Source organism: Melampsora larici-populina (genome assembly GCF_000204055.1).
Source record: "Melampsora larici-populina 98AG31 unplaced genomic scaffold MELLAscaffold_12, whole genome shotgun sequence".
In the NCBI taxonomy this organism is placed as follows: Eukaryota; Fungi; Basidiomycota; class Pucciniomycetes; order Pucciniales; family Melampsoraceae; genus Melampsora; species Melampsora laricis-populina.
This window is the reverse complement of record NW_006768776.1, coordinates 443301-464325: the sequence shown is the minus strand read 5'-3', so window position 1 is coordinate 464325 and position 21025 is coordinate 443301. Positions and strand designations below refer to the sequence as shown.

General features: G+C 44.0%; 6 protein-coding genes across 6 annotated transcripts; 2 read left to right on the top strand and 4 right to left on the bottom strand.

Moving 5' to 3' along the window:
- Nucleotides 1-573: 573 nt before the first annotated feature.
- Nucleotides 574-2749, top strand: MELLADRAFT_61963 (uncharacterized protein; the record flags this gene model as incomplete). Its single annotated transcript, XM_007408500.1, has 7 exons — nucleotides 574-753; nucleotides 847-974; nucleotides 1070-1129; nucleotides 1213-1471; nucleotides 1565-1717; nucleotides 1798-2236; nucleotides 2283-2749. 7 exons carry the CDS (start codon nucleotides 574-576, stop codon nucleotides 2747-2749), a joined length of 1686 nt encoding a protein of 561 aa, XP_007408562.1.
- A 534-nt stretch (nucleotides 2750-3283) lies between these two features.
- MELLADRAFT_105107 (uncharacterized protein) lies at nucleotides 3284-4393 on the top strand (the record flags this gene model as incomplete). Its single annotated transcript, XM_007408501.1, has 4 exons — nucleotides 3284-3311; nucleotides 3387-3820; nucleotides 3902-4188; nucleotides 4264-4393. The coding sequence occupies 4 exons, from the start codon at nucleotides 3284-3286 to the stop codon at nucleotides 4391-4393; spliced, it is 879 nt and encodes a 292-aa protein (XP_007408563.1).
- A 2970-nt stretch (nucleotides 4394-7363) lies between these two features.
- Nucleotides 7364-9562, bottom strand: MELLADRAFT_84934 (uncharacterized protein; the record flags this gene model as incomplete). Its single annotated transcript, XM_007408297.1, has 5 exons — nucleotides 7364-7783; nucleotides 7846-8408; nucleotides 8468-8799; nucleotides 8868-9030; nucleotides 9091-9562. The coding sequence occupies 5 exons, from the start codon at nucleotides 9560-9562 to the stop codon at nucleotides 7364-7366; spliced, it is 1950 nt and encodes a 649-aa protein (XP_007408359.1).
- A 4782-nt stretch (nucleotides 9563-14344) lies between these two features.
- On the bottom strand, nucleotides 14345-15973 carry MELLADRAFT_84933 (uncharacterized protein; the record flags this gene model as incomplete). Its single annotated transcript, XM_007408296.1, has 6 exons — nucleotides 14345-14504; nucleotides 14569-14849; nucleotides 14922-15241; nucleotides 15290-15337; nucleotides 15409-15499; nucleotides 15569-15973. 6 exons carry the CDS (start codon nucleotides 15971-15973, stop codon nucleotides 14345-14347), a joined length of 1305 nt encoding a protein of 434 aa, XP_007408358.1.
- Nucleotides 15974-16132: 159 nt separating this feature from the next.
- MELLADRAFT_61960 (uncharacterized protein) lies at nucleotides 16133-16858 on the bottom strand (the record flags this gene model as incomplete). The annotated part of the gene is made up of 1 exon (XM_007408295.1): nucleotides 16133-16858. The coding sequence occupies one exon, from the start codon at nucleotides 16856-16858 to the stop codon at nucleotides 16133-16135; it is 726 nt and encodes a 241-aa protein (XP_007408357.1).
- Nucleotides 16859-18788: 1930 nt separating this feature from the next.
- Nucleotides 18789-20628, bottom strand: MELLADRAFT_116047 (uncharacterized protein; the record flags this gene model as incomplete). Its single annotated transcript, XM_007408294.1, has 7 exons — nucleotides 18789-19191; nucleotides 19291-19372; nucleotides 19446-19555; nucleotides 19639-19674; nucleotides 19751-19976; nucleotides 20066-20208; nucleotides 20278-20628. The coding sequence occupies 7 exons, from the start codon at nucleotides 20557-20559 to the stop codon at nucleotides 19165-19167; spliced, it is 906 nt and encodes a 301-aa protein (XP_007408356.1).
- Between the last annotated feature and the right edge of the window lie 397 nt (nucleotides 20629-21025).

Sequence of the window (21025 nt, the reverse complement as noted above, 5' to 3'; positions counted from 1 at the left end):
ATGTGACCTTGCCGGCAAGGTCGCATCCAACGGGCACTGTGTTTGGTTGCTGGTGGAATTTATGCTGCAATATATCCAGGTTGCGCTAGAAGTAGTTGTATGGTGGTCATGATTGGTGACAATATTTTTGTAATACTTCTTTTTTGAAATCTCTTGTTTATTATGAAGTTTTTTTCAAATATCATGTTTGTACCGAAGACGGGAGCATCGGACTTTCGTATGGCCTCTGATAATTATCACGTGATAATTATCAGCCTGTAATGCATACAAATACCGCGCATCATTATAAACATAACAATATTTATACAGATGCTTTTAACGTGCTGACCCGAGTCACGTTCCGCTGCGCACCGGGGTTGCCACCCCGTGCACACCAGTCGTCCACACCTCTTACATCCCATAGTCTCCCCCAGCCACCACGTCATTTTTTTTTCCATCGCGTCAGAGTTTTTCATGGATGAAACACCAAAAAAAATCGTCGAAGCACCAACACCCTATATCAACACCCTCATCCCACAATGGATCGGTCACGGCGAAGACACCCCAACACTTCGTTAACCGTACGACTTAATTATGACCGGCAAACCAGGAAAACCTTATATTAGTCCTGAATACCGGCGTGTCAACCCCTCAGAAGACCTACCTAAACCAAGCTATGGCAGCGCTGTTGGGCTCACTTGCCCTGGCTGTCCTCCAAGCAACATGCGATCACTGACCTACATCAAAGCCGGTGAGGATACCGTGAAAGTCCGGGTGAGTCCTCTTTCCGAATCATTATTGATACATCCTCGGGGATCCAAAACGTAACACGCCATCTCTCTCGTTCATGCTTTAGTGTCCCACCAGTCCCAACCACTATTATCGAACGTTCTTCATCAACCAGCTCAATCACGAGATCTCAATGATCAACGCTGGAATGAAATACCCAATCCCGTACGACCGGTCTGCTCATGGACCATCGATCAACATTCACGGTATGATTGTGGAGAAGGCAACACCCACCAAAGCCAACAACCGGCCCAAGCGACCCCCTCCGCCCAACAAATGCACTTGACCTGACATTGGCAAGACCGCCGAAAAACATTGACCGGCGGGCCATACTGGCTGTGTCCGACAACACTGCAAATCGGTAAGCTGACTCCTCGCCTTCGTATCCTATCTTTTGGAAGCCTCCCTGATGGCGTCCTTTTGGTTTTGGACACACCCTGACAGTGCTGTCAGGCTTTCGGTACTCCAGGTGATTGCTACGTACACCGAGATAAGCCACCCGCCCAGCAAAACCCACCTTCAGCAAACGCAATACCTCGGCAAGAACAACCTGCACCTAAAAGACCCAAGATTATACCAGCTCAGTGCGCCCAAAGTGTGGGCCGAGTCGGACGGATCCTTCCGTTCGAAAGCATGGCCGTACTTGAACGAGCTCGCGAGGAACAGACACAACGAAAGGCCTCCAATCCTGCTATCGACGAAGGTAAGGTGGTGAGCCTCCACCTGGTCATCAAAGTAAGTACAATGGTGTCCACTATTCATTTTTCTTTCTTTTGAATCTTTGGTTACATTACAGGATATCCGTCCACCGGTCATCACTCACCATTTCAAGAATTGGCCGGTCGCCATCTTTGCCGACTGCCCTGGGCTTGTGCGCCAGGCCAAAGAGGCCGCCGGCGCCTCCTGGGATGAGCACGTGCTTGTATGGGATGAAATGGTCAGGAACTGGGTATGTGTCATCATTTACCTTGTTGCTATTCAACAACGTAAGCCATTCATGCTGATTGTTTTTTTGGTTGGTCATACCAGCGTGACATTTCGGTGTGTATCCCCAACCGATACCAGTCCACGGCCCGCAATTTGGTCAACTGCCTACCCAGCCAGCAAACAGCCCTCACTGAACAGCTTCAGGACGCCCTTGAAAGTCTTGGTTTGGGCAAACCAATGCTGCCAAAGCCACCAGGCCCTATATCATCTTCAACTGCAGCCGATATTGCCAACAACCACTTAAGAGACCCAATCCAGGTTTTAACGTCAGCACCCCAGCAATACCCTTCCAAAGGTCAAGTTGGTTCTTCCGAGAATCCCATATCCTTTCTCGACAAACCCGACTCGGACTCGGAATTCAACGCTCACAATCTGCAGCAAGATGGACGAATGTCGCCGGTCACCGCCAACCAAACGGCTCATCCTTCCACGCCTGATACACTTCTCAGCCGGCCGGACCAGCCTGTCGCTGGTCACGATGGTAATGACTCGGACGTGAGTAGAGTCTTTTATAATATCCATTATAGGAACGTTGCTGACATGTCCTCCCGGGGTTCAAAAGTTGGACCAGAAGCCCTTTGCTAATGTGATGTTACAAGAATGGCCAGGAGAAGACCTCCTCGTGTCCTCTTTGCTGGAATGGTTCGATGCTTCCTCGGTGCGAGGCACTCGAGTACCGCAGTGGATTGTCCGCTATGGAAGCACCTACCGGTTTAACGAGCAAACCATCAATCGCTACTGGCGATTTATCGACAAAGTCAAAAACCCAACCATGCGCCAATGGTTCCAAGAATGGCCTCAAGTTGGAGTCGTTAATCAACACAATCTCCGGGTCAGTCAAGCACGGCATACTTTTCAGCGCGAGTTCAACGAAGTCAGCAAGTTGAAGACCACGATCGCTTCGGAACGTCTTCTGGACAAGCCTTCGCGGGGCCACAAGCGTAAAGGCAACAGCCACGCCATATCTTCGAGTGCCACGCCTCCCTTACACTGACGTGGTAATTAAACTGCCTGGGTATTTCCCTCATATGGGCAAAAAAAAGGGACCGTTATCTCTTTGATCTACACCTACAAAGGTCTTTTTCTATCTCTCTCATCACAGTCTTAATTGGGGTTCCCTGTGCGAGATTGTTGCACGTTGTTGTTGCCTGGCCCCCTTCCATCTGCAATCAAACACTCACCGTCTCATTTTTCCAGTTGGACCCTGTTTCCGAGGTATACCTCCTGACAGGGTCCTACCCACCGTTCAGACGTCAGGACCCTGTGACAATGTGAGATGGTCACACGTTTCTTTAACACGGTCTCACCACATCATAAAAACCCCTCTTTAACTTTCCGTTGAACATCACAAACGAAGTACTTTCATAGTCCCATTCTTGGTTGTGATTTCACTGATTTGTTCAAATATTCCCCACTACCCTGTTACCCAATCACCCAATCCCTGTGCACCTCGATATTGCATCGAACACTCCCCTTTTATCATTCGATCTCTGTTCCCTTTTGACATTTCAAGGTTACAAACCAGTAAATGGATCTGTATCAAATGATAGGCTTTGGTGCGTCCTCCTTTGATTTCGTGATGTTGATGTTGACACTTCTAACTGACTCTCGACCGCCCACACTAAACGCAGGCACATACCAGTTGGATCTGAGTGCTTCTGAACAGCTCGGTTGGAGATCACTGCCATTTGACCAACCCGTCGACGAGGACGACAACCTCACTGGCTTGGCATTTGGTCTAATCCCTTCTGGAGCTCAGGCACATAACCCGGCTGACGTGCTCAGCTATAATTGGGCCTTCCGGCCTGTCGACGTCTGCGTCATTAAGAAAGCGTTATGGTGTTGGGACGGTCGCGTCACCTACCCAGCCGTTTTGCGACGAGGATCCGAAGAAATCAAGCTGCAGGCCTGTGCCTTGCAACAACGCGAAGACATTTTGGGTGATCACCTTCGTTTGGCCCAGATGTATGCCCACGCGGAACGCTTGCTTGAGCGCTTCAAGGTGTTTGTTTTGTTAAACGCTCGTTTAACCATTGGACAACAAGAGGACCTCCATAAACTGCGTGTGAGTATTGTTTATTCAAGTATTGTTTATTCCCCCAGCTGAAAGTTTGTTATCATCCTTTATGCTTCACCCCGGAACTAGATTGTGAAAAATATAGTTGTGCGTGAGGGTAAGAGCAGAGACAGACCCGATGACTCCAATGTCCCCCGCTGGTACAGTCTGCGAGAACCAGTCGACCGACCAGAATACCTCACTTCGGATTCATTGTTCGCTCCAAAGTATCGCGCAGGAGGTGACCTTGCAAGCATTGCGGCGCTCCTTGTGTGCTTCACCCACTGGTCTTATGAATATCACCAGCGACACGCTTTGATCACAGGGTTCCGTGGGTCCGCAGGCGTCATCACAGATCTAACCATGGAGGATAACGAGTAAGTTATCTGCATCTTGTTCATGTCACGTTCCATAGTGACCCAGATACATACTTCACCTGATGTGTTTGATAGGCGTCCTTGGTTCCTTGGAAATCCTTCGACTGCTGGTTTGCAGCTTTTCACAGCCACCCATATATGTGACAGCGTGTGGTGTCACGGTGTGGGATTCAAACGACCACCCCCTTATTACGCAATGGAATAAATTTGCTCCTGGTTTATCAATTGTGCTCTTGTTGGCTCTTGTTGTGCTTGGTTAGAATAAGTGTGGTAGCTTCTGCTTTGTGATGATTATGTTCCGATGGTTATCATGTGTGCATTTGTTGTCCTTGGTTAGAATAAGTGTCTTGATCCTTACTCTCAGCAAACCATCAGCATAAAGTCATTACAGTTTGATCCACATCAGCACACACAACAGTGTATACTCAAATGTGTCTTACTTACTCGTCAAAGTATTGCACACTATTGACATATCATGAGCCTTTCCCAATACGTATTTCTATCAACCTATTATCCTACCGCTCGAAACCTACCATCAACCTTATACACCCTCTGATACGTACCATTGCATATCAGAGGGTGCAACAAGAGGGGGTCGTAGTCTACAGATGTACACACACCACAATCCCATCATCCCAACAGGTAGAGCTTTATAGGTTAGGTAGAGCTTTATACTTGGTTTGGTTCATGACCTCATCTATTTACTACCACACAAATGGATGACGGGGGTCATCGACTTAAAAAAAATGTTTGATTGCCAGTCACCTCTCATATCTTCCACTGTACACTCACCTCAGTCATGAACCACCAAACTTTGCTGATCAAGTTTAAACTTCACACACTGCTCCATGAGTGGGATCACTACTGCAATCCAACATTACAATATATATTTGTAGATGATAGAATGGTTGGTCCTCCCCCTGAGTCCCAGAATCCAGAGGAAAAATCTGGATTGTGTGTTGGTGGTTTGGTGGTTGATGTTGATGAAAGACACAACTGCGTTGATGTTTATTTTGGTTTGGTTTGGTTTGGTGGCCTTTGATGGTTCTGACTCACGTAACCTGTCTGTCAACTGTCAAAAGTAAGTCACTGGGGCATTCCATCCCTGAGAAAGTGAGTTGCGTATATTGTACTACCCAGGGCAATCCTTGATATATATATATGTTGTGTAACACAACATTATACAACATATAATGTTGTGTTACCCACCTAAATCCATACAGCCGCCTAATGTGAATTCCGCCATCATCCCCAAAGGGGATGGAGAGGATGGCGGAATTCACAATCCCATCACTGCCTTTGCCCACCGGGATTTCCTGGTCAGCGTATCCATTCAGAAGATGTCACCAACATTATGATCGGCTTTGACAATCATAAAATGAGATTACTTACTGCCCGTGGTGACATCTTCAGTTAGTAATCTTCGGTTTGAAGCGGGCTGGGCAAGGCATGGCCATGGTGTTTGCCCAGCCATGCTAATCAGAGCCATCCCTTTGCATTGCATCACCAATTGGTGTATTGATGCAGACCTTATAAGTGTGTTTCACCCCGGGCAGGCTCCCAGTGCAATTCATGCAAGCTTCCTGGGTGTGCCCTCTGCCTGAACTCTGCTCTGACATTCCTTTCCATTTCAGCATTGCAGGCTGACATTGTGGTTGGTTGCACCTATTGATTTGAACATGATAGCAAGCAGGTGTGGTGAAACTATTGTCACACCAACTTTTGGTGGTTCAAACAAAAATTTGGCATCAGCCTCTGCGTTTGTAATCAATTCTTCATGGTTCATTTGTTTAAAACCCAGTCAACTCCCAACAAGACCTTGTGTTCAATTTCAATATCAGAAAGACCTTGTGTTTATTATGACCCTTCATCCTTTTGTCTTTTTGTGTGGGCCAAGATGCGTGGTCCACAAAACAAAAGCACTTTATTGAACACAAAAAAAAGTGTGCGCATCCATCTTTGTGCTAGGCTAGTCCTAATATGTGAAACAATTGTTTCCTTTATCTACAGCAGGTAATTGCTGTGCGGGTGTGGGTTGCCTTTACCTTGGGTCACCCATTCCTGCCTTCTTTAGCTTTCTTTCCATGGGAATCACTGAGGGCAAACATTCAGTGATGTTATGTGGTTTGGTTCCAGTGCTCTCCGCAATGACCCATGATAATGGGTCATTATCTACTCTCTAGATAATGACCCAAAGATAAAGTGGTTTGGGATTGCATGATTTACATTCTTGCTAACTGCTATGTATGTGGCAATAAATTTGTTCTTTTTATTGATGTAATAAAGATAAAATGGACAAATTTCAGACAGGAAAACAATTTAAAAAATGGACACATTTCAGACAGGAAAACAATTTAAATGCTACAACCTGTTTAATTTTAGGTTCCCTTGGTAGTACCACCAACCCTATGAGCGCATGGTGGCATAGGCACACATTGGTGTGTGATAGGCCTAATGCACTCCACAATCATAACCACAAGTGGAGGTATTGCATGGTTACCTATGACATGTGCTGGTTCACATTCACAGGCAGTTGATCTGCGCACGGGGCTAAAATGGTGACTCTTTATTAACCTGTGTCACTTGCGTCCCACTTACAAATTCAGTGGGATTTGTAAAGTTCGAGGCGTTGTCTCTCAACCATGACCAACTTTTATGGTGATGGTCATGTTCATCATTGCGATTTACATTGGAGCCCTGCGGTTCAGTGCGAGGGGTCCAATTAGCATTGGATGGAGCCTTTCGAGCTAGGTCCTCCATTGATAGACGGAATCATTGCTGCATTGCGCTGCGGAGCAGAGGTGAACGCATAGACTTACGCCAATCGAGCCCAAACAGCCATCATTGTGTAGCATCATTGTGTCTCGCCACGAGTACGATAAGATATCTTATTGAAATTCAAACACATAGAGAAATACTGAGGTGTGACACATAATTTCAAACGACACATACTCCTGTAAGTAAATCATTTCCTGACAATCAAGTTTTGGTGATGACATATTTCCGTTGTGATCCTCCCTAAGTTCATACCAACATAACCTTGAAAGCCGGCCGTGCGAGGACGTCCGGGCTGCAGAGGGAACAAAAGAGTTAGAAATTGTGCATAGAGCACAAAGAACTTCGAATTGTGAATGGGATTCATGAAGGAGGACATAGGTTCTGACCTTGATTGTCCTCAGAACTTATGAAGGCCAATATATTCCACATTTTTGCGTGCAGATAATGCATCCGTCAGCCACAAGTTCCGCCACTCCACCATGTCTTCAAGGAAATACTTGTAACGAGTGGCTTGCATGTTGCGACACATGGATGCGAAACCGCCATACCAGATGTTGCTCAGCTCACCGGCGGACGCATTGAAGATCCAAGAGCCATTCTCTTGAAGATCAGGGAATTTTTTAGGGTCAGTGTACCTTTGACAGAATTCATCAGTCTCTTTATGAGCACGATGATGGAACGGATCTACGGGAATGATGCTGTGTTTGAACGGGGCGGGATCCCTGTCCCCGTTGTGGATCACCTTTAGTAAATTGCACGCATTGTCGTAAAAAATAACCTCGGGCAGTCCTTCAGGGAACGCTTCGACCAAGTAGTCCTGAATACGAATGAAAGGCATTGTTAGCATATTACCAAAGTGAGACGTTCGAGAAAACATACCCTGAGAGCGCTTGGTGCTTCCGCATTGTAAAATGTCCGTCTGCTCAATATGATTCCGCAAGTGCCCACAATGAGTTGGTCATTGTGGGTGCGGCAACGGCTGCAAGCTGATGTGATCTTAGGTTGGGCCTCGCCACCATCGCGCGCGGCCTCGTCTGCGTCATGGAGTTCGTCGAGGTCAATGATTTCGGTAGTCTCGGGATTGAGATGTACGGAAGGATCGGACGGGAGGTTAGATCCGGGGCCGTTGAGCATCGATTTGAGTGAGAAATTGTGATTCTTCTTTCCTTCGAAGGTGGCCATGGCGGCTTGATGACGTTCATTGACACAAGACTTGGATCCTGGTTCGGCGAGTGCAGTGCATGGTTGTGCCTGACACCAACCCTTCAGGCTCACCTCATGATCAGCACAGAACCGCGAGGTAACTTTGGGCAGTGGGTTAAGGCAAGGTCCGTTAGGTGGTGGGTCGCCGGCGCGGTGAGCCAGTTCTTCAAGCTGGACCGAGGAGGCGGTACAGCGCCAGTGTCCTATCGTAAGGCCATCAGTGACGATGGCTCGAATCACTGGTTTGAACAAGGCGAGCATTAGCACATGGGGAGGGGTGATGAAAGGGAATGCACACCTTTGATCGCTGCGTGGCCATCGTGTTCGACTTTGGATGCTCTGACACACAACGAGCAGAAGTGGTCCCGGAAAGCCAACCCGTGATTGGCTATGTGATAGAGTTCACGCGTCATGGCTGGTACAAAGCAGTCCGCATTGGTTCCTTTCGCGCGGACATGGAGAACTGACCCACGTTGGTCGCATCTTCTAAGGAGACTAAAGAGGTCAGACCCATCGTGAGCGACCTCTTGCGAGATCTTAGGTGTGATATGAACGCCTGAATGGGTTGGGAGATGCTGGCCTTGTATGTGCGTGAGGTTGAATAGATTGACTATATTGAAGTTGGACATGCTTTCCATTTTCAATTTAGTCATTCCAGCAGTATATTCAAATTGGGTGTAGTATGGGGATTAACTAACTGGGCGAGCATTTGAGATTGCCGGAACGACTTTGCCAGGCGGTGTGACATTGCGAAGTGGCAGTGTACCTGGTAGTATTCGGGGTGGGCGCCCTGGCCTTTGGTGTAATAGAATCGTTCCTTGTTTGACGTGTAGTACGAAGGCCGATAATAAGCGCCGCAATCTGACATGTGGGGACAGTCAGCTAGGAGGAAACTTGGATAAATGGTAAGGTGGTAGGTACCTGTGCAGCCCCATGTATGGAACTCGGCGGAGTGGACGCCGTCGAGGTCGTATAGATATCCATCAATTCGAGGTCTTGTGAGGAGTTTTTCGCCAGAAGGTTGCTGGCAGACGATGCAAGTCTTTGTCGGAGGTGTGAGATATACTTCATGTACCTTGGTGTCTTTGTCGAGGCTTTCATGGAGTCCGTACGTCCGGATTAGGCTCGCTGAATCGAGGTGGGCCAATGGAAGCGAGGGAAACGCGAGGTTCCATAAAACTTCGCACTCGGATGGGTCGAGATCGAGTTTTAGGGCTAGCTTGAGGAAGGGGAGCAGGCGAGTATCAGTTGAAGTCAAATTCATGACTTCGTGAGCACGGTGGTAAACGTTGCTTGCGAGGTTGATGAATTTGGTGAGGTTGGCCAATGTGAGACGTTGGGCTAAGGAGGGTTGTTCTTTGTTCAGGCGAATAACAAAGTCCATCATGATCATAGTGTCAGTCCGGAGGTGGGTGACGCGAGGTGAGTGAAGCTTGTGAGATGAGTGGAGGATACGGCTGGGCGTGCGTCAGGGAAGGTGGGGGTAGGGTGGTGGTCTGTGGTCTGGAGGGTATGCGCAAAGTACTGTGGTGTAGAGGGTATGCGCGCGGTACATAATGGCGCTAGACTGTAGAGTGAGCGCGGCGACATGCCGCTCTATACCCATGAATGTGGGTGAATAGAGATCACGTGGCCCGCAGGCGCGGTCACGTGGCAGACGTCCTGCGAGACTTGTGGGTGGAAACACTGCAAATATAATGTATTTTTCCAAGGTGAAAAATGATTACATTTATTTCACAAAATGATTAAAAATGCATTAATTCTGCATTAATTCTGCATTTTTCTGCATTAATTCTGCATTATTAATCATTTTGTGCATTAATGTCAATCATTTTTCACCTTGGAAAAATACATTATTTTCACAGTGAAAGCGGGTTGCATATAAGCATCTCTGTAGGACGGTATTGGCCCTGTAGTGTACCGATTGGGACCTGTAGTGATAATTATCATTGCAAGTTTGATAATTATCAGTGACCATACGAAAGTTCGACCTACCCCCGAAGACAAGACGTGAGATCTCCGCCAATCGTTTTCAGTTTTGAGTTTTGAGATTTGAGATTTCAGCTTTTCGACTTTCGACCTCATTTTCAATTCCGACCTCGCACCACAACCTACCGAAACACCCAACGCATCACACCAACGACCACAGCACTCTTGCAAGTGTGAATATACATGTATCAAATCATCTCCATCCAAAGGGAGCAAAACATGTGGTTAAAAAGCTTTATTTTCATCTGAATTTGATTTGTTCTTCCTCTTTATTTATCTATTGCTATATATATATGTAAACACTCTTAGCAAAAAATATATAGAGAGAAGATTTAACGGAAACATAATCAATTTCACCACAGTTCACCGAGAGAGAGAGAGAGAGAAGACACAAAAAACGGATCGATTTGGGTTGTTTCTTTGTTAGAAGAGAGCGTACGAATGAGAAGAACATGCAGAATTATGTAACAAAAAAAGGAAACGGGGAAAAACAAGAAGAAATTTACTGTTTACAAGAAAAAGGGTATGGATTGCATTAAAGTGATCTATAGTGATATGCCCTATCTTATTATTGCCAATATCGCCCAGAGTATTATTTGATGTGAGTTTCACCGTTGCAGCCAGCAGCAGTGAGACCGTGCTGCCATCAGGTCGCAATCAGTGGTGAACAGATTCGTGTTTGCCACGTCGATTGGCGTGATTATGCATCGGCTCTGCCCACGATGAGATCACCTGAGGAACTCATTGTAGCCGTACAGAGTGGGCAACCTTGGGCACCCTGAATGATTTCCGTTTTTGATCAGAAGCTTTGATCCCAAGCGTTCCCACGGCGTCTATCACAAATCAGGGAAACAAATCCAGATAGCTGGGGCGTTTTGAAATTGATTGAGTTGGCATGGCAGCGTGTGGCACATTTGTTTCAGGTCAAGACCCTTTTGGTGCAGTGAGATATTTGATCAAGTCAGAGACCAAGGGGTCCATATGTTTGAGTGGGAGGGTCCTTTATCCCATTTTTTGAATATCCATCACTCATGTTTACGATTTATTCTCCTTCAAATCGTTTTTTCGATTCTCTCTCAACTATTTTTCCCTTCAAAATCATCACTCTTCCAATTGTCTCCCAATCACCTTTTAAACCCAATCATCTTTGCTCAGAGCATTCTAGGCGCATTTTTCCCTCCTTCCATTGTTTTTAACTCTGTCACTTGCAAAACCTCCTTCTTTGAACCTTGAGCTCATCTCGACGCATAACCCTGAAGCTAGAGGTCGAGCAGGTGTCACAGACTTAAAACAATGGATAAAGTGATTAAAAAACCTAAACATAAGTCTCTGAGTGCCATCCCAGGAGTATCTTAAATTCTTTTTCAGCTTCTCTCCTCCTAAGTTCTCATGCAATCAGTGAATTATCAGATTCAAGTCATAGATATTGCACGAAATATGTTATATGCCATTCAGTACACTTTTACAACTCACTGTTCCCATCCACAACACCTACATCTGTTAAGCCAATACTTTTGCGCCCACTATCAGTATACTATAGGTCAACACTCCTGGCTTAAACAGACATACAATGGAATATCAACTACTGTAACCTGCACCTGTGATGGTGTTGCAGATTAGGTTTTATATCATCATTCAAATGGTGAGTGTGGCAGATACCTTGAATCTTGGCTTCTGTACCAAATCTGAGACATGAGGTCTCCGCAAGCCAAGACATGAGGTCTCCGCAAGCCAAGACATGAGGTCTCCGCAAGCCAAGACATGAGGTCTTCCCCGCAAGTTTTGAGTTATGAGATTTTGGAAATCCAATTTTCAACCTGTGATTTTTTTTGTTCCATCTGCACTTCATGCCACTTACACTGCAAAAATAATGTATTTTTCCAAGGTGAAAAATGATTGACATTAATGCACAAAATGATTAATAATGCAGAATTAATGCAGAAAAATGCAGAAATAATGCAGAAATAATGCATTTTTAATTATTTTGTGAAATAAATGTAATCATTTTTCACCTTGGAAAAATACATTATATTCGCAGTGTTAACCACTCATCATAACCAGTCATCCTCATTAAAGGAATCAAAGATTTCCACATCTTCAATTCCTTTTTAATTTTTTTCTTTTGAAGTTTCACACACATCTCTCCACCATTGCATCACTACATCATGGTGCACATCAATGAAATTCCAGATGAAATACTTGAACCTATACTTCTTGGCTATTGTGAGGAAGGTATAACACAGCCCATGATGATCACTCACCTTAGTAATGATCATGATATTTATACATCCTTGCAAACTCTCCAGCGGACTCTCCAGACCTTTGACCTCACCAACACACCTGCACCAATGTCTCCTGAGCAAAAGGAACATACTTATCCTTTACTGTTACAGTACCATAGACTTGGAAACACACGTTTAGAAGCCCTGTGTGCTATCAAGAATACTTATGACATTCCTATGAAGATGCATGATGTCCAAACCATGTCCAAGGAGTTGGGGATTGATTGGCGCCGTGATGATATACAACAAGGACGTGTCACTGTAGATCAGGTGGTAGATATCTTACTTGAAGCAATAGAGGGTGAAGATCGACATGCTGGCTATTGCACAATGCAACAAAACCTTGCAGTAAATCATCATATCCGGATCAACCGTGATACTGTCTACCGTCTCATGAAGTTGATTGACCCTGAAGGTATTGAACTTCGCCGACATGGTGTTCTCAAGCGAAGAATATTCCATGTTCCAGGACCCAATCATCTCTGGGCTAGTGATGGGCATGATAAACTCAAGCCTTACGGGATATGTATTTATGGTTTCATTGATACGTGGTCAAGGAAGGTTTTAAGTCTTAAAGTTGGCCGGACAAATAATAACCCAAGAGTAGTTGGATTGTATTTTCTAGAGCTTGTATACACTGTAGGAGGATTCCCAGTCAAAACTTCCACTGATCATGGAACCGAGACTGGGGATATGGCTACATTTCAGGCTTTGATGCCACACATCTACTGTGGTGAGCCTCTTGAGGATGCTCTAAACCATCATCACTACACAACATCTACCCACAACCAGAAGATTGAATCACTGTGGTCACAGCTGATGCGAGCAAAGAATACCACTTTACGGGATGATATAAAGCTGGCAATTGATACAGGAGTTTATAATCCCCTTGAACCCCTTCAGAAGTAAGTGTCATTGAAATATTTCTGACTTTTTTGTATTAGATTTCTCACATGATGGTATCACACTATGGTAGGGCTCTATTTTTACACCTCTGGATCCCTTCAGTTCAAAGAGTGATAAATTCTTTCATGGCCACACAGAACACATACCGCACCCGTAAAAATCTAGACTCACACCTCCCAACTAGAGTTGCACCTGATACATGTTTCTACTTCCCTGAGAACTACAATGGTACTCAAGGAATCAATCCTGTACCACGTGAGGCCATCCAAGCAATGATTCAGGATCAGTACCCAGACCGCGTGGAGCTTCTACAAGTTACTCCTCCTCAATTTTCTGTACAGGTTTCCACTTTGATTCAGCGATTGGGGGTGCAAGAAGAACAAATTACACTCAACAATGTATGGCTGGTTTCTAACCGGGTGTTACCCTTGTTAAGACTTATTCAAGTAGATCTACATTTAGAAGAGTTTGTTCATGATGAGGAGTACTACTACAACTTTAATCCTTGAAGAAAAAGATCTTTATCCATATACAGTGGTCATGCTTTGATTTTGACTTGTACCTGAATGGATGCAGTTGTGGAATGAATAAAAAATCAAACAACATCTTATATACTATGTTAATTTAATTTTGGAGACAAGCCCACCACCTCTTTGTTGACAAAGAAACAGCAATGCTGGTAGAACAATGCAATCTCAAGTACACAGCTGCAATAAGTGGGAACAACTCCAGAAGTACCAGGTCAGTGTGCTACTGTTCTTGTGTGACACAGAGCATTGCACTCTTTGAGACAAGTGTACCTCATGAATGAAGACAATTTGAATAGTTGTATCACACTCATTTCTGCCATGAATTCCTTTAGATATGCTTGAGCTCTACAAATGATCACCAGCACTTCCAACAATTGATATGTTTCCTTTCTATCTACATAAACAATTACTAGTAGTGAATAATTAGAAAAAAATATTGAACACCCTAACAACAACTGATTTAATAGATCATCTATTCCCCCACGGTTTTCTTGCAGTGAATCCCAATTTTACACGCCATTTTTCTACAGATTTGAGCCCCAAATTTTCACACCATTTGTTGCATATGTGCTGAGATAAATACATCTTCCTCCTGTCATAATTCAAATTTCCACTACCAAAGGATTTGCTGCATTAGAGAAACATTGATCAGAAGGATTCTTGCGGATAAAGGGCTGTAATGCACCACTTACTCAAGATCAATGAATGCTGGGTCCGTAAGTGTACAACCCACACCTTGTAAATCACAAATAAAGTCACGGCCTTTATTTTCCTCAAAGTCTTCATGAACAAGAGCATGAAGCATTTCATGGATTGGAGTAGTATCCTTTGGCTCTGGAGGAGTGAAGTCATTGTTTGCGACATACTTGACATTCTGACCCTCAAGTTTTTCTTCAAATAGCCAGAAACCCGCACTATCATCTTTGGTTGGTTGTTTGTTTGACACTACCTGGACAACCCAACACTTTACAGTCTAGTTTTTGAAAAGGATAAATACACAATCAGGTTGGGTAATTGAGGGCAATAAAAAAAGAGCTACACAAACCCTCAAACTTTCAACAATATCCTTGTCAAGACGTGTAAAGTTCTTGCTACCCACAACCTTAGATTTGAATCGATTGATCACAGATTCAGTATGAATATATGACTGCGCTTGGACTTGATAATACGACAAGGGGCAATCTGGGCTTCGGTACTGTTTTGCTACAACGTGATGAACACGATCACCGATTAGCAATTCTGCTTCGTAGCAGTTCATGTTTTGGCCTGATCCAATACATTCGCCTCGATCCACTCGGTAAGTTATTGTAGTCGGTTTGAAGACGATGTCATGGTCCTTATTGATGAGTGCAAGAAGCCACCCTGCTTGCCAGTTTGAAGTTTGGTGATCAGGGTATGGAAGTATCCTCTTACCGGACCCACCAAGATCATGTGTATTGCCAAAACTTTCTAAAGACATCACTAGAAATGGACCGATTGGAAAGAATTAGGACTTATATAGTTGGGTTCAAGAATGAATACAATGAACTTACATTCATCTTTGAGTAGTTGGCCTACCAGAACGCCATGGACCTCAGAGATTGTATTTGTGTAACGCAAGTTTCTTGCCCAATAATCGGAAATCTTGTGAAGACAATAAAACACTATCAGAACCGTAAAGGGTGTGATGTTGGTATTGACTGATACACTTACATTATCCTGATTGTCTTCATTAACTTCGTTGTTAACTTTGGCTTCATCATGTGAACTTGCTTTGAGTTGATCCACATCTTCATATTCAACTTGTTTGTGATTATCGTTTTGGTGATCTGGTTGTACTGAGGCTTGCAAAATCAAAGGACTCAACTCTTCTGTTGAATCGGATGAGTTTTCGTTTGTAATCTCCTTTGTAAGTTGTAACTCTTCTTCATCAGATTCAGACACTTCAACTATTCTCTTGCGCTTTTGAGTGCGAGATCGTTCTGGCTCAGAAGACAATTCTGAGGTATCTTCGAAATCATCTTCATCAGAGACTTCCTTCCGCTTGCGGATTTGAGGTTTGGACGACAGATTCCCAGGCTCGGGAGGATCTGATCGAAGGGCTAGAATTTTTTTCATATTGAAAATCAGCCCAAACCTTGTCTTATGAAGCTTTTTCTCTTTCCGTGCACGGACAAGCAATGATGCCATGGACTCTTTGGAAACTGAAACTCCGTTGTCGGCGATGACCCAGTAGGCGGGTGAGAATTCTTGGGGGAGTGGTTGGAATTTCTTCTCTCAAATCTGATCCTTGGATGGAAATGAAGAAGCTTCGGCTTCTTCTTTATAATACGCATAGACATCCAACCCTAGTTGCGAGAACCAATCAGAGCTGTTCAAGTCAATTTCAAATTTCCGAGGTGTGAGACCATGATTGACATTGGACTTTCCGATTCCACTGGAGTAAGTGAAACTCATTGTGATTTCAACTTCCGGATCTTCTTCCTCTATGGCCACTTCCACTTCTTTCTTTCTCCTGCCCTTTGGCTGACCAACAGTTCGCCTTCCCGATTGAGACGTACAAATATAATTCTGAAGTTGTGAATTAAAACCAGTTGAAGAACTATGAGATACGTAAGGAGCCTTGACCCGAGATTGATTTATGCCAATGGCAAAAGAGTTGGACTGGGTATTTGAAGCCGGTTGAGTGAGTAATCCTCCCTGGAAAAGCTCACGTGGAAGATTTGATGCACTCAAAGGTGGAATCATTGGAGAAGCTGGAACTGCCGGGGCCAAAGCCAATCTGTGATCTTGATTTGAGTTCCGATTATGAAGGTCCTTCTGGCATGATTCACATGGATCGTCGGAAAGATAAGGGTAACACTTCCCACAACCTGAGCATTGAGGGATTTGGCATGGTCCAGAGTCGGGATTCTCTTGTCTCCACTTGCAATGACCGCATATGGTTGTTGTCATTCTGGTGAAGTGCTTGCCACATCCCTGACATTCTATATTGTCATTCATGTTGAGATTTAGGATAATACAGACAGATTGAGATTTAGATAAATGAAGATTTTCTTTTAACAACTTTGAGGAAACAAAGTCAAAGGAGAAAGGATAGCTTTTACGGGTGCCACCAACTGGTACATTCTTCAGTTTGAAAATACTTGAGCTCGTGATATGTATAACACATTCTCATGATATAAACAGGCCAATTCAAGAATGAACATCATGAAAAGAACAAAAAAATTGTTTATGTAAAGAGTAGGAAACAATAATAGAGAATTGAAGTTGACATAGGTCACTTATTTCTTTCTATGTTACGTAAAACATTTGACTAATCTCTCACTGACAAGGCTATTTTCTTTTGTTGTGCATAGGTGTTCTATACAAACTCTTTACATATATTTTGATTATATTAGATAGCAACATTTTTCTGACTCAAACACATTTATTCAAAAGGTATGTATTCAAAAAGAACTATGATTCATGATCATGATTAGGTGGATGACACAAGAGGGTGCCTGTCATTCTTGAACTCATTCAAATCGTAGCTTCCACCAAAGTGGTATTCTGCTACACCCTTTGGAAAGTAGTAAGTCACCTGCAATCAAATGTGGCTTTCACGTTGTAAAATCGATTCATTCAAATCAGTTTGACTGTTGAGCTTTGAGTTTTTAGATTGACCAAAGACTTACCCCAATGTTAGGCTGAGAAATCTGATGATGATGAGGTTTATTGTTGTTTTTGTTGAGAAGGGTATGATGGCGGTGCATTGTCAACTTGTGTGTTGTGGTAGGATGGGGTGGTCGGAATCGAAAACGAGGTCAAAAGTCGAAAAGCTGAAAACTGAGAACTCAAAACTCAAAACGCAAAACAAGTGGCGGACATCTCACGTCTTGTCTTCGGTATGTTTGTTATCTCTTTTCAATCATTGTGTTTATCATAACATTGCTCTGAGCAATTGTATCATTGTCTTTGCCAAAAACCAGGATTGATCTTATGAATGGTTGCTGTCTTTGAGAGAAAGTCTTGCTACAATATACAGTGTAGTCAATACAGTCAATACAGCAAAATGTAGCAAACTGGTTGGGGATGGCAAGGTAAACTGGTGTTGTATTTTGACTGCAAGCACTTGTACATACATGCTCCTAGCAGCTTAACCACTAAGCAAAGGAGTCATCATGGATTGCCCATGGGGAGGAGTTCTAGAGAGGGTTTACAAGATCAGGCAGTTGTATTGCCCACCCTTTGCCTCTACATCAAGGAGTGTCTATAAACAAACAAAGAAGACAGAGCAATGTATTGATTGTTGTTCATATACAGCTCACTTCTCATGTGAGATTTTGTGTTTTGGTGGTAAGTCCCTCTCTCAAAGCCTTGTGAGGGAGAGGTCCTTGATTAAGTTTGATAAATGTCATCTTTTTTTGCGCCCAGAAAATGCCAGCTGTTTGCTAGAAGCTACTATGGTCTTGACATTGAGGGTACATTCAACAGGCACAGTGATTGGGATCTTGAGTTTCCTTATATTCTTCCAAGAGTTGCAGCAATCTCATAACAAAATGGCAAGTCCCATCGAATCCTCAAGAATGCAGAATTCTTGAAAAAAGCTCCCACAAAAAGGTTAAAATATATTTCAGTAACATTTGAAGGGCAGGGTCCTATAAATTGTTGACTTTAGTGAAGGCTTGAGAAATATCCTGTCTACATTCTATCAGTGTGTCAATATGCAGGCATGAAATTCTTCAGTGCACCTGCAGTACAAGTGAACTTACACATAGGCTTAGATCATGCACCTGCCGGATTTGCTGCAGACACAAAGTAGCCAAGTCCAAAGTTGACCAGGTAGAACCAGAATCATTGAAGAAAAAGGTATTTCACCCAGTAAAGCACTTACTAGTCAACCATCTGCCTTGAGCATGCTTAATCAAGCATCTTTACTTTCTCTGATCCTGTCTCTGATCATGAAGGTTACATTGTTATTTGTTGACAGGACAGCTTGTATATAAATCAAGAGTACAAGACATGGTCAGAAGACAGCTCCAAAGGCAAGTCAAGAAGGAGGAAGCCACAAATGGGCCTGCCTCAACAAGCAATGGCAGAGGCAGAAACAATTTTTCACATCACAGTATTTCGCCAGTGCAAGAGTATACTATGATCGGGAATAACGCATCCGCAAAAGCAATGAGTAGGAAAACTAAAGCCAAAAGAAAGAAAGAAGGTACGTAAGGAGTCCAAATCTGTTGCCAAAGTAGACTCAATATACAAAACATCCTAGCAGAACTTATAATCGCATCAAGTCTATGTTGTAACCTCTTCCTTCACGTGATTCATTCAGGCTTAGCAAATTGCAGATGCTGTTGTATGAGGTTTCAAGGACACAAAGTCGTCACAAATCGTGCGTCAAGAGGGATCCTAAACTTCGTAGCTTCGAAAGAAAGAAAAGCAAAACATACCTTTTCATAAAAGTCTAGCATGACCATAGGAACCTTCTCTCTAGCAGCGGAGTTGGATACCCAGGCTGTTTTATTAGATTTACTGTGACAAATTCCTGTCAGTACGTGGAATTAAGAATGATTATTGTGTTGATATGGGCGAGGAAAAAACATACAGCTGCAGTAGTACGCGGATTTCACCGGAACGGGTTGCGCCTGTCTTTTGCGAGTTCTGGCCGTATTCGCTTCCATGTCTTTCTATAGTGATAACATGCTTAACATGATCCTGAAAAAGTTGAAGTAAGCAAAATGAGCGCACATCACAACTGGGTGACTCGATCAAAGTTTGACGAGTTAGAAAATACTCACTTCCCAAGGTTCGTCTGGCTCACAATCCGCCTCAGCCTACCTCGAATTGTTCAAATTTAGCGCTCAACTCGCACTCTGCTTGAGTTTCAAGCAATGCCGAACGGAGGCGTACCTGGGGTGAACCACTTTGTTCGGAGGGCGGCCCGGTCGGGACGTCTTTTTTCTTACTCGCGAATCCATTCTTACGCAAGGGGGCGATACTACCTTTAGTCGTTTCTTCATCCCTTTTACGTTTCAATGTGGAGCTTTTCTTTGCAGTCGAATCAGGTTGCTTATCTTCGTCGGCATCGCGGGGTTTCTTGTTAGTAGATTTGCTAGATATTGTAGAGTTTCGTGCACTATACATCAAAACCGACGTAAACGAAAATGAATTGCAGAGGTGAATGCGTGTTGAAAACTGAACAGACGCAAAGACCCCATCACTTACCTCTTGGGTTTCGATCCTATGTCATGTTCGAGTTTATACTTTCTCAATAGCTCTTTCGCACCAGCCAGGTTACTTTCAGGTTCCCAACTATCGTCATCGGATTCGTAGTTTTTCCATCCAACTTGGTACTCAGTTTGGCCCCGCTAGAATTATGAACAGATTTAATAGTGTCAGATCGATGTACCCAAAGAGATCAATGAATCGGTCCATACTTTAACGCGGTGAGCCTTGATTTTGGAGACTTCGTAGTTTTCCTCTTCTTCCTCCTCCTCGTCCTCTTCTTCCGACCCCTCCGATTTGAGAATCCGATTAACATCAGGTTCGTCGCTATCGTTGGATTTTCGGCCACCCTTTTTTTTCGAGGGCCGTACCGGTTGAGCAGAATCAGATCCATCATCGGAGCTCATCGACGACTGATCTTCGACGAGATCTATCGGTTGTGATTTCTTTCCATACGTGGAGGATGTTGAATGACGTTTGGTTTTGGATGACATGATGTAGTGCTCGCAGAGATAGTGATGGCCCCTTAAAGAAGAGATGACAATGGACGCTAATTGATGAACTTAAAGCTGTGAGTGTTGGGGAGGCAATCGAATCTGAACCCACAAAGGCGCCGGGCGCGGGATGAAATACATAGGCTGAACTTTAGCTTAGGTGCGCGTTGGGGCGCGTGGACGTGTGTATATCAGACTGCACGCGCTCCTTATACAGTACACACTCATCAATTTGACACAAACTTATTCAGCACACAATTCGGTCGTTCCATGTAAACATCTGAAACTACACACCCAGGGCGACAGAAGAAAAACATAGTATCGACTACTAGATGTTCATGTAAAAATGATAAAATGCATTGAAGACTACATAATGGAAGAGTTATGAAGCATGTTCTTCTGAGCTTTTGAAGGGGATCCCCTGTTGAATCCAAGATTGAACCTTGAAAACATGGGATGCATGGCT